We start from the raw sequence: 13,325 nt of genomic DNA on the forward strand, positions 1-13,325 counted from the left end.
CTGATGCGCAATAACAACTTACTGGAAAATTATTTGCACTTTCCTCCGTATCACACAAACAGGAATTCCAAAATGCCAAATAAAAAATATTGATTGGCCTCAGACTTCCACATGATAGAGGTACAGCTTATTCTGTCAAAACCAGAACTGAATATAGCTGTCACTCTGCTTAATGCAGTATTAACTACACTGAGGCACTGGGTGGTGCCTCTACAGCAGCTGTGCTGAAGAGTATTTTCTTCCAGGTCTTTTCATCTATTGTTATGCACATGTTTCAGTACAAGGACAGGGTCTTACTCCTTCTTCTAATAGTGACACTTCCTGATAAAAAGCTACCTCAGAGAGTGGCACTGATGATGGAATGCTGTTTTAGGAAAATATTTGTCAGATAAATCTTCTATGAAGGGACAGCTGAACCACAGAATTTTTATGCCACTCAGCCAGATAATGGGCATATGCTCAGCTACTGAATGAGCTCCTGCACCTCAGCATTTCAACATGCAATCTCTTAAAGTAATAATAAAATAATGAATATCTGCTATCAGTCCCACACATAATAATAAAGACCATTCTCAATGGTTACTTGACCAGTCTGTTCAGAGAGTCACTTGACACAGAAATAAAACCAGCTCTTTTAAAATACTGATTTTTTAAAAAGACTATTTAAACCATATGTCTACTTATCACTGATTTTTATCAAAGTGTCTGACCTCGAGACAAAGGAATTAAGATTCTTGCTATTTTGTTGCTGCAGTTTTCTAATTACTGACATCAATAAACAAAAATTCTAAAAACAAGAGACCCAGTCTGAATCTTTCTTTAAATTTAAGCTGTTTCCTTCAATAAAATGCAGCAAATAACAAAAAGCTTCTGTAAGGCAAGGGCTCACCCAGGAAGTCTGAAGGCCTGTACTTAACACTTCAGTGTGAAAAATTTTCCATAGGCAAAAATAAGGTGTTCTGCTTCTGGGTTTTTCCCCCATCTCTTTGTTATGAGTTGAACATAAATGAGCACATTTGCCTCATTAAAAAGACTCTTAGACAATTGCATTTGCATTGCTTATGTAAACTAGATTTGTAAATCTCTCAAAGAAATGATTAAGTTGTGGAATGATTATTGAAAAAATATGGTGGGTTTATTATTTCTCTTCTGAACCTCGGTAAACTCTCACAAGAACCCACTATCTGGCTTCCAGCAAAAACACAGCTTATAAATGACCAAATTTTAGGTTGCGTTTTAGGTTCTGTGCTGCTGGGAAGCGGCTTTCACGAGCAACTTCACCAACATATCATTATGTGGGAGTTATACAAGAAGATAAGTCCCTCTTCCCCATCCACTCTGATTCATGCCCTCATCCTTTCACACTGGAGGGCTGCCATCTCAGGGGAATGGCTGTTTTCTTGGCTACTACAGTGGAATCAGTTGAAATTTCAACAATGAAATTCCTGGACTTGTTTGTTACCACTGCTAATATCTGCCAGGCATCACAGCACAAGGATCTCTTCTGCTCCGAAAGCACATACTCTGAATGAAATGCTTTGAAGAAGGAAAAGAGAGATGGCAGAAGAAACCAGCAACCCAAATGAGACTCATTTAAAATATTGGTTTAATAGAAAAAGCTCAGTCACCAGTAAAGTTACCTTGGCAGAGTTCCTTCCTTTGATTATTTAAACAGTTTTGTCAGAAATATTCCACATTATTAGACATATTTATGAATTTAATTCTGAAAAAAAATCTTTCCTTTTTAGAAGAGAAATAGAGAATACAAATGTGACACCTCTTAAATATATAGATGCATATGAAAGAAATGGAGCATTTCCCAGTGACATGCGCTCCTTAAGCAACTCGTTCTGAGAAAAAAAGTGGTTGTGGAAACGAAAATACATAATACTGAGGTTGAACTTGGGAAGTGATTCATGAACCTCAGGTCAGAAGTTGAGCCGACAACACAATGACAAGCTCTGATACCAAAGTGAATGGCAAGAAACCCTTTTTGTCCTACAGAACTGGACTGGAATTCTGATCTACTAGCTTCTGGTTTGAGGGTTGAGTCACTTTGTTCCAAAGAGGATCATATTCTCCTCAAGGAGACATATGTACTACAATATAATTAGTCTGTTTGCACTGCCAACTCATCTGTTTAGCCTTGCCATCTTCAGGTCTATGAACCATCTGTTTCTGGAGATCTGGCACACTCATTTTGCCATCAGTCTGATCCAATGCTAAATCAGCTGTGGACTACAGTCACATCTGCACACTAGATGTGTGTGCTACTGTGTGTGCTACAGTGAGCTGAAGACTTCCAAGAATGGTTTGTAGCACTACTGAAAGTGTCAGACCATCTAGTATTTGTCAGGGATACAGAAGAGTGCAGGAAAAGGTATGTCTTTCCCATTTTCCCCTGTCTCCAGCATGTGTTTATTCTGAATAAGAAAACACTGTAGTGGCAGCAGAATTTTGAGGAAAACCTTACTGCAAGAAAAACTTTGGGGCAAATGGCATGACATTTTTCACCACAGAATGAAACCCAAAGCCAAAATGAAAACTAAGAAAGCTAATCTCAGAGAGCAGGTGCCGTCTTCATTCTACTTTAACCAGAACATAGCCCTTAGTAGTACTAAAAATGGTCCATTTTAAAATCCTAATTTCAGGGACAGAGATTTCATATAGGCCATTGTTTTAACATATTTCTATGTGCTTTATGAGCTCAAAATCTAACAATTCAAACTGGTCTTTGGTATTTGTGCTTCTCAGGCACATTTTCAAAGCATTGCCTACGAGAGCATCTTGCGACAACGCAAAGCTTTAAACTCATCGCACTGTATCTTTTCAATTTATTTGTCAGTTACCAATTGCCCTTCTACTTTCTCCCACTGTGTAAGCTTCTCTTCAGGTTCAATTCCTCTCTGCTAAACTAAGGTTGGCTGAAAACAAGCATGCAAAATACTGACCAACGTCTAACTTGCATACTAGTATAGTAAATGTGCATGGTCTGCATGTGAGGCTACTACTGAATATCTGGGTATTATTGCGTATCTGGACAGGCCTGGAAATTGTCTCCTACAGAAAAGAAAAAATACATTTGTCTATGTGTAAAATGCATCAGCCCTAAACACTGAGGGTTATGGAAGACAACTAAGTCTACCTGTCTCCTTGGAAGTATAAATAGAAATCTATGTCTAAGTTATAAATGGGCCAGACACAGACCTACTAGTCATTTCTATACGCCTGCTGCTGGTAAAGAAGGGACAACTGGCACCAGCATCAACTGTTTCAGCCCTTCACTAGTACCGACTTCACAAAAAAATCAGGAAGTCTCTCAAATTACCTATTGCATGTTTTTCTTTCTATATTAGTTTGCATTAGACAAAATTGTAATGAATAGCAGATAAAAAGAGAAACTGTTAACAAAAGCAACATTCCCAAACTTGTAGGTCATCTTATTTTTTAAAGAAGAATTAAAACTATGTTTAATGGTTTAGACATTTCACCAATGATAAATGATGAAGGGGAAAAGTAGGAAGAGAGGTTAATCTCTTGGCTATTTAGAAACAAAAGTCTAATCCAGATTACAGAAGCAAAAAAGCAATCAACAGAAGAATTATTGGTGGCAATTATTAAATATAATTATAAATATTAGATCAAATTGAATGACAAGGGGGTCACATTTGGTGGTGCATTCACTGTTGTGATATATGAACCAATACTGAAACGGTGGTATTTCCTTGAGATAAAAAATATGTAAATACTTATATGCTCTAAATTTTATAGAAACTTGCAAATGAAGTGCCAAAGGTTTCTCCCTTTCTACCAGATAAATCTTAAATACACATATCAAAAGATTTTGTTTCTGAATAACCAAACCAAAGTTTCAGTAAATCTGCAATAAAAGATTATTTAAATTGTAGGTTTTAATCCAATCTGATCTCAATTTCTAACTACTCTTCATTCCCCAGATGCACTTTCAACTAATGAATATTTTTTTGAGATATGTCACCCTCCTCTAGACCTGTCAACTGCAATTTAGAGGTAAATTAAATCAAATATTTTACCGACAGAATTTGAATATGATTACCCTCTATCACCATCTCAACATAATCTAGTCAGGGAAAGTTTCAGTACAGATTGCTGAATCAAACCACTGTGACTCAGAAAAAACTAGCCTGAAAAAAAATAATTTACTTTTGTGCAGAAATTATGTCCGTTATTAGATCAGAATTTCACTGCAAGTATTTCCAACATCTGCAGGTTCCTCTGTGTATTTCTTGCACCTATATGTTAGATGCCTATTTGACAGCCTTTTACAAAGCCATCAATAATCTAAGCTCTCAGCTCCTTAGTGCAGAACTGGTCAGCCATCACAAATCCTCAGTCAAATGCCTCAGTAAATCTGTTGAATATTTCCTGAGGCTTCAAACAAGAGTGGAAGGGTAAAGACTAGAAAGTGCCATCCAAGGTCAGGCATTCTTCCCTGGTTACAACTGGCCAAGTAACCAAGTACCAAAAAAAAAAACCCCAAAAGCCCTAGAAAAATTTTTCCTAAACACTTGACTTTAAAAGGTAAGCCAATTTAGCAGCTAACTAAAGTATTTCTATGTGTTATGAGAAGCAATCTACAAAAATATATTCTTGGAATAAGATTTTCTATTACATTCTACAGTATGGCCTGAAAACTTCACACCCCCCCCCCCAAAAAAAAAAAAAAAAAAGAAATTCTCTCTTATAAAATTCCCCAGAAGCTCCCCATAAAAGAGCAAAACCTCTGAGATCAGCATGGCCACAGAGGTAACACCAAAGCAAATCCGCTCCTCCCTGCTAAATCTCCTCCTCTTTCCCCCCTACAGCACAGTACTGAGCACAACTGTCTTGTCTCTACATTGCATTCTCAAGTTTGAAGCCAGTGACAGAACTGCTCGTGCATTTCTCTGGGATCTGTCCTTCTGAGCAATAATCCTCTTGCATGCTCAGTGTTAATGCTTGTTAAACCTCAGAAGTTTTAGAAGTGCCCTTCATGTAAGCAAGAATGCAAAGGCTTATCTGAACACTAGCCAAAATACATCTTGGTCCAGATACCACAGAATTTGGCCAGGGTGGAAATACTGAAGGAGCAATCTCTTGGACACTATTTCAATGCTTTCCTTTGGGTAAGAAAACAAGAAAAAGAAGAGGTGCATGGAATATTTCGAGGTCCCATTTGTAATCAGAACTATGACACTTGTCAGGTATCAATTATTTCTCACGACTTACTACCTGTTCTTTATTAAAGAGATTAAATTTGACAGGAGCAATTGTAGGAAGGTTACCCAAGTGCTGCTATGCAGAGAACAACTGAATGGTACATTCTGCTTAGAGTAAGATCATTAAATGACAAAGAGTTAGAAAAAAACTATTCCATATAAAATATACGAGTAATTACATAGAAGGAGTTTACACTGGAAATAAGAAAATCAACAATGGTGGGGAAGAAATTCAACAAATGAGTGACCCTGAAAGAGAACATGCATTCTTGTCTTTGATGCTTTGAGTAGTAAATATCCAATGTGCAGAAAGGTATTAACCAGATGTTAATATACAAAAAGTCTAAGAAAATCTAAGAAAACAGATCATTCCCAGCCTGAAATATTTCTGAGTTTGTACCTTTACAATCTTTCCACATTTGTATATTATACCATGACAACAGCTCTAGTAGTTGAGGTCAAACACCACTAAAACCTACTTTTTAAATGTTGATACTATAAGCACATCAACCACACCGTGCCTGTAGATCACAGTGGTATCACTGTACTTAATATGAGCCCCTACACTAGAAGCAAATGAACTATATATGATGTGATAAACTGATGTGGCCTGAGGCCACAAGCATAATGGTGGCTTGCTGGCTTTAACTTTATATTCTCTTGTTTATTGATTTGAACTGAAGGAAGTACAGAACAGAGGGTATAATAACTACGATGGTGTTTAGTTTTTAAACAGGGATTTAGAGGTCTTTAAAATATGGATTATTGACCTTATTGAGGGTTTATTATTGTCTCCTATACATAGGCCTTTCATTTTCAAGCTCTCTATAGAATGACTTGAAGCTACCACTTGAAGTACTTCCTGGGCACTTACTCCTCAGTAGATCCATATCATGACAAACCATAATGACTCCTAAGAAAACATCTCTATTTTTTGAGACATACGACATAAGAGCCTGCAATGAACCTCTGGAGTCTTCTGCAGTCTCTTGTGGCAAATGTGGCTGTCACACTGGCACTTTCAGCCCACAGAGTTAAAAATAATTTGGAGCATTGCTGTTGGAACAGTGTACAATAACCACCTTGCTGGAGGGAGAAATGTCTATGCTTTCAAGATGCCTTTCTGTTTGCTTAAGGAGCTCACCAATCGTGCCAGAGTATGTATGTCATAAGCGAATGGTCCAAAAGGTATCAGCTAGCGAAATCAAGTAGTTACAAAAAATCACAGATTCATAAAATTAACTAGGTTGGAAAAGACCTTTAAGATTATCAAGTCCAACCTTTACCCCAGGACTGCCAAGTCCACCACTAAACCATGTCACTGAGGGCTGCATCTACACAATTTTTGAACACTTCCAAGGATGGTGACTCCATCACTTCCCTGAGCAGCCTTTTCCAATGCCTGATCACCCTTTGTGTGAAGAATTTTTTCCTAATATCAGTCTAAACGTCCCCTGGTACAGCTTTAGGCCATTAGCTCTTGCCCTATCACTTGTTACCTGGGAGAAGAGACCAGCCACCTCCTCTCCCCATCCTCCTTTCAGGTAGTTGTAGAAAGTGATAAGGTCCCCCCTGAGCCTTCTCCAGACTAAACACCCCTAGTTCCCTCAGCTGTTCCTCATCACACTTGTGCTCTTGACCCTTCACCAGCTTTATTGCCCTTCTCTGGGCCTGCTCCAGCACCTCAGTGTCTCTCTTGTAGTGAGCGGCTCAGAACTGAACACAGGATTTCAGGTGTGGCCTCATCAGCACCCAGTACAGGGGGATGATCACTGCCCTGGTCCTGCTGGCCACACTATTGCTGATACAAGCCAGGATGCTTTTGGCCTTCTTGGCTGCCTGGGCACAAGCTGCTCATGTTCAGCACCCTCAGGTCCTTTTCTACTGAGCAGCTTTCCAGCCACTCTTCCCCAAGCATGCAGAATTCCATGTTGTGGCGCAAATGCGGGACCCAGCATTTTGTCTCGTTGAACCCCATACCACTGGCCACAGCCCATCAATCCAGCCTGTCCAGATCCCTCCGCAGAGCCTTCCAACCCTGCAGCAGATCAACACTCCTGCCCAGCTTGGTGTCATCTGCAAACTTACTCAGGGTGCACTTGATCGCCTCATCCAGATCATCAATGAAGATAATAAACAACCCTGGCTCTAAAAAAGCAGAGACCCTCTAGAAACACATAACTTAGAAATACCAAATAGTTTTCTTGCTTTGTAAAACTGAAGTAAATGCAGCAAAACCCACAAAAAATACCCCCAAAAGAGTTAAAACCAAACCAAAACACAAACTACCAATTTGTATTCTAACACATCACAACTGAGCAACATTTATTTTCCTTGAAAGGAAAATATATCATAAACCCAAAGAATAGGTGTTTAAGATAGAAATATTTGTAAGTCCTTCAGCGTACATAGCTACGATCATGCATAAAAAGGTACTATGGCCAGATCTACCTCATTTATTCAAGTGTCTTTATCCTATAATAACATTCAAGAAGAGTAAACAGCCTCTTGAAGAGTCAAATAAATTCCTTTTTTATTTCACCCACATTTAGAGTCATTTCATGTACAAGTACACAGAAAGGAAACTCCAGTAACAGAACTATTTGCAGCAGAGCAGAAAGCAACAATTAGATATCTTTTTTTAACTTTGTACACATGATGGAGCTGAGGCTACTGTAGACTGTTTTGTCTTGGGCAGAATGAAGAGTCCAGCTGAGACAAGCTTTTGGAAAACTTTTATGTGGACTATTTATTTGGATGTGTGACTGCAACTCTCCCTCACGTAACAACCTCACCTACTCCCTGATGATGCTCTATCACCAGGGAGTATATGGAGGAAATAACAATATCGAGTTGCTTAAGTGTAAATTGATTTGGGGTTTATAAAAGTTACACCAGGGGTGCTGATGGCACACCAGTAAGATAATAATGGACTCAGGTCTGGCTGCAGACAGAGTGCTTGCGGTGGGTGGGACAAGGCTGCACACAGATCCACACCAAGCTCCAAAACTGTCTTTTCCTGTAACTTTACACTCCGTACATTATTATAAGCTTCACTCTCCCCTCTGCGCATATACTTTTCTCTGTGTGAAACTATTGTATATTGTGTGCAATCTGATTTCTTCGTAACCCCGAAAGGTAGATTTCCAGGTCTGCAGCTGACTTCTGCCAAACCCCAGGAAAATAATTGCCGCGTGGCACTTACCTCTCCTTCTCTGGGCCACGGCCTTCCATTCTGTGTATATTTGCTTTGATTCTGGCGTTTCTTTTGCCCTCCATCAGCAAATTTGCACAGCAAAGGCTCAGTGGGGGCTGTGAAGACAAGAAACCCAGTCTGTATTAGCATCCCCCCCAAAGAAAGTGATTATACCAGCAACAGTAGTGCTTTGTAATACTGATCTTTTGAAGTAAAGTCTTCCCTTCTGCAGATATTTTCTTCCTCTTTTAGCCTTGACTCCACTGGCAGCTGTTCTTATTAACTAAGCTTCAAAAAATATATACTGGCAGCCCTTAAAAGAATTTAGCAAATATTGTTGAAAAAATAATCAGCCTACGCAGAATGTTAAGTTGCTGTAGTGGAATAGTAGAGTCAGACATTAGTTCCAGCTAAGTTAGACACGAATTCATGACCAGCATTAGTGCAAGGATAAACACTGCTTTACTAAAGCAGCTTTCTCCTTTTATTGTAAAAACTTTGCAAGAATCTGTTTAAAGAATAAGTCTTCTCACTGTTTCTGTTCTCGACACCCAATCCTTTAATAAAACAGAATAAAATAGAGAGATTTGCCAAGCACAGTCCCGTTAGCTTTCTTTTCCTCTTAACTCCTCTTTTAAGCAAGTTGGCAGCTAAGAAAACCCCCTTCTTCTCCAACTGAGATCTGGTGTTTGAACACAATAGTCAGGGGGCACGAAGCTCCAAGAAGAAAGAATATTCACAGAGATGCACACCCCAAAAGGTAGCCAACAACAGGGCCCCCTGGTGAAGAAATTGCCATACATGAAATGGGTACAACAGGAAGGGAACTCTGTGTCTTGGGATCTTTTTCCATCTACCCAGCTTTTAACAGCCTCCTAAAATATTTTTTCAGCCAAAACTGTAATTAGCTTGCTGGTGGGAGCTTGCCTTTGCTGTCTCCTTCCTAAAAGAGGGGCCAAATTCTACCTACTTCATTAGTTGCATGTCAAGATTGTCCTTTACTGCCTACATCAACAGAGAATAAACCTAATATTGGCTTGGTTGAAAGATACCTAAAAATGATGTGCTGCTTCTGAAACTTTTCAGGAATTTTTGGGTACCAGGCATAACAAGTACAGGCTCTAACTAATTAACCAGGTGTTTCGATAGAAAAAAAGCAAGAAATCTGTTTTTTCTTCCTCATTTCCTATGTCTGTGAGGCTAGAAATGCTGAAAGAATTAAAGTGCAGGGACATGAAGGAAAATGCTGCTGTAGGGGAATTAGCCACGTTGCTGACTTATTTATTTAAAATAAAAACTGTGATTTGGTTAAAGGAGAAGTTCATATAATATTAAAACAAGCTCATCACCCCAACTTCTTCATTACAGCAAGTTCAAAATGGGCCAGAATGTGTAAATTAAAATTGTGATCGCTTGAAAAATGTCACAGAGGAACAATGCATATAGAGAATATCACATCAAAAATCACAGTTTCTCATTGGGACAGCATCACTTCAGCTGAAGCTTTAACTGCTTTATTTTTTTCATTACTATTTTACCAGGCTAGTAATTTCCAAGGTCACTAGAAACGGAACTGCAGGGAGCAATCCACTATTGGCAGAAAGATCAACTGTGTGACCCCAGAGGTCTTTCCCCACCTCTGAGTTCGATTATTGTATCATATTTTGGTAGAAGGAATGCTCAGCTAACCATCTTAAATTTAAAATAATGAAGGTTTAAAAGCATCCAGGTGGCTGTGGAGAGCTTTCCTGCAGATGGAGAGATTTTACAGGGCTGACTTTCCTGCACTTTCACTAGTTTTACTCCACAGTGCGATGCTGCATGATTTCAGAGTGGTTACTTACAATTCACTTTGATGTGACTGTACAGTAGGCACAGGTGCTAAGCCAGCATTAGAGAAAGACCTATTAAACATCACATCTGAAGCTTCAAAATCTTTTTGTTTTAAGCACTGACCCACTATCAAGCAACATATGATACCATCAGGAGAAGCACGTAAATACAATCTGCACATTGGATATTTACACATGCCATGGTCATCTGCTAATGTACACGTGTTGATATTAGCCCATGTACTATGATGTGGGTGAACAAACTAGGAAATCATACAGTTTACTACATATCCTCTCTATATATTATCCGACCACAAATGGGAAGCTGTTGCTATTTCTGAAATTCCCAGTATCCAGCATTACCATCTGACACTCTTATTTGTTAACTTAACCACTCCCATCTAGAAAAAATGCAAAAAATATTGTACAGACTTTTCAGCAGGTAGGGAAGAAGACAGAAAAGGACAAGAGTACCATACCCTTCACAAATAAGTTTCTACACAGGAGACTATATTCCTTTAAACAAACTGAGAGGAATCCTGGGGGAAACGTCAGTCTCTCTTGATCAACACTGACATAAGCCAAAAGATCAAAAGAGCATGTTCTGACAGGAAGACAAGAGTCTAGATGATTCTGGGCTTTGGTACCTTTTATTTATTTAGTTAGTTACTTATTTTTTCCAACAAATAACCTCCCAAAACCAACATAGCCATTTAACATATTACATCCGGCAAGACAGAAAATTATCTTAATGTCTCTGAAGTGGTGAAAGGTCTTAATGGTTTATACCTGGAAACAACTACGGTAACCAAACTCAAAATACAAAGAAATCAAAATTAATAATCTCTGTTCCTTCAGGACGTACAGTAGAGTGTAATAGAGTCTCATGAGTTCAAGCATGTTGTTCTAGGTACACAAAAACCCCTCAAATCTCCTGTTTACTTAGCACTCTTGAAATCCCCTCTAAGAAAGGTTCTCTAGGCTTTGCAACATGAGATTCACATGACTATTTGATATTAACACCATCAGTCTTACTAATTACATGTGCAACAACAGAAGACACTGGAAAAAGCATATCCTAGTCCACTATATCAGCAAAACTATTTCTAAGCAGAATTCTTTCTTAAAGGTTTCATGAAATGTCAGAAGTGCCTTAAAAATAATTAATTTACTTTAGACAGGAAAAAAACCTATCACAATTAGGTACTATGGTTATCAATTTAAAAGTAAAATATCTAGGAACTATTCAAGCAATATCAACATTACAACTATAATATCAAACAATTGCAACACAAGTCGAATATTTTATCTCCAAATACTTTAGAAGAGGAAGAAGGAAAAAGGGAATATTTTAAAATTTTTCCGTTGTTGCTGTCTTCCATTTCAGACAGACAACTCTTCAATTTACGGACTGAATTTTCACTTTTCTCCTTTTCCTCCGTACAAACACACTGTCTGAAAATAAATGCCTGTTCCCTGCCTCTTCCCTCACCTTTTATACTGCTGACTTAATAGAAAATGTAATTTAGATATCCATAGATGTTCATAATTTGAAGAGATAAGCACATCTTTTTGTATGTTTCATGACATCCTCAAAGTTTTAAGCATGTGTGGTATTTTGAAGCCTATCTGGAAAATCTCCTGTTGCTGTTTTCCTGTCAGAAAAGAGAGAATTGAGTCACTTGAGACAAATTTCAGGCTATTCCATCCTGATAAGCTCTTCAAGATAGAAGGCACCTCTCTTTCTTTGACTTCTACCTGACAGTAACAAATACAAATATCAAGAATAAATAATAGCTTTAACCCGAACAAGGTTCATTAAGCCATTACCCATTTTTCAAGATTTAAATGCTTGCTGTAGTTCCCATCCAAAGCCTGCTCTAGTTAATAAGACATAAATAGCCCTGAACTTGGCTTTCAGTCCAGAGAAGGAAGTGGGATCAAATTGATAGTGCTTCTAAACAGTATTTGCCAAATTATTCAGGGCTGCTTTAGGAGAGGGCAGTAGTTGCTAGTGTTTAAATTCTGTTCCCATGGAAGTCAATGGCTAAAGCCCTCTCTCTCTTCAGTCAGGTCTTGAATTTACTATGAGAGTTTAGTGAAGGTGAAAGAGAGAGACTGGTTTTGTGTCAATCAAGCCTGTCAATATTGTTGGAGCTCCCTTAGGAGATCAGCTTCTTGTGCTTTGCTACTTTAGACGGCCAGACTGTGCAGACAGACAGCACTGAACTGCCAAAAGGCTGTTAATATCACCAAAAGCAACACTGGCATTTAAAATAGGACAAAACCTTTAGATGGAAGGAGATGGGGATAACTGCCCTGTTCTCAAATCTGGCAGCCTCTTAGAAATGTTCCATCTCAGGAAAGCAACTTCAATTAAATTGGTGAGTTCAACAAAAAAAGCAAAATTCTAACTAGTTCTGAATACATAATTTCCTTATTCTTTCATTCATCGGAAGGCAGACACACTTGAGCTTCTACATATGCAAAAATGTATATATTCATGAGCATGTGCTTCATAAAGGAAGATGAAAGCTGTCATTTGCATTCAGTGAATCTTTTTCATTATTTCAGGTGTTCTGAAACTTCTTCTATCTTAAGAGTTATTGAGAAAAGCTTGTGCTCCGCAACTTCCGATTCAATAATCTAGCATCATCTGTCCAGCAATGCAAGAATTACATACATAAAAAAGCAATAACAAGAATCTATTTATGTATTTTAACTGCTTTCACTATGAATATTTTTGAAGATGGAACATTTTTCAGCATGTCAGGAAGAGTTTAATCTCTCTCATCTTGTACAAGAATGAAAGTAACATTTTCAGCAGACAGCCTAGCAACACGCACATTGTGGGTCCTTAAACACCTTCATTTGGTTAATGTGAAGAAAACTGATGAGAAAGTCACTAGTATATTAATGAATTGCCAGTGCATAGCCAATGATCTTTTTCAAAGTATGTTTTTATGAGAAACTTGGATTAATTTATTTTTCAGCCTTGGCAAATTCTCCTCCATGATAAAAAATGGAGCAGAGCAATAACTGAGTTCACAATTACACCAA

The 13,325-nt window shown here is 38.3% G+C and overlaps 1 protein-coding gene across 8 annotated transcripts in view; it reads right to left on the reverse strand.

Annotated features, from left to right (window-relative positions):
* The window catches only part of RBMS3 (RNA binding motif single stranded interacting protein 3), a 722,404-nt gene that overhangs the window by 77,714 nt on the left and 631,365 nt on the right, over window positions 1-13,325 (reverse strand). For all 8 annotated transcript variants that reach the window (XM_057424892.1, XM_057424891.1, XM_057424893.1 and 5 more), the window contains one exon: window positions 8,443-8,549. In XM_057424892.1, the coding sequence (XP_057280875.1) occupies window positions 8,443-8,549 (107 nt within the window). The remainder of the gene's footprint in view (window positions 1-8,442; window positions 8,550-13,325) is intronic.

The sequence above is a fragment of the Pezoporus wallicus genome, unplaced genomic scaffold, assembly GCF_028554395.1.
Source record: "Pezoporus wallicus isolate ANWC-B61680 ecotype Strahan unplaced genomic scaffold, APGP_CSIRO_Pwel_v1 contig_3181, whole genome shotgun sequence".
Taxonomy (NCBI): Eukaryota; Metazoa; Chordata; class Aves; order Psittaciformes; family Psittacidae; genus Pezoporus; species Pezoporus wallicus.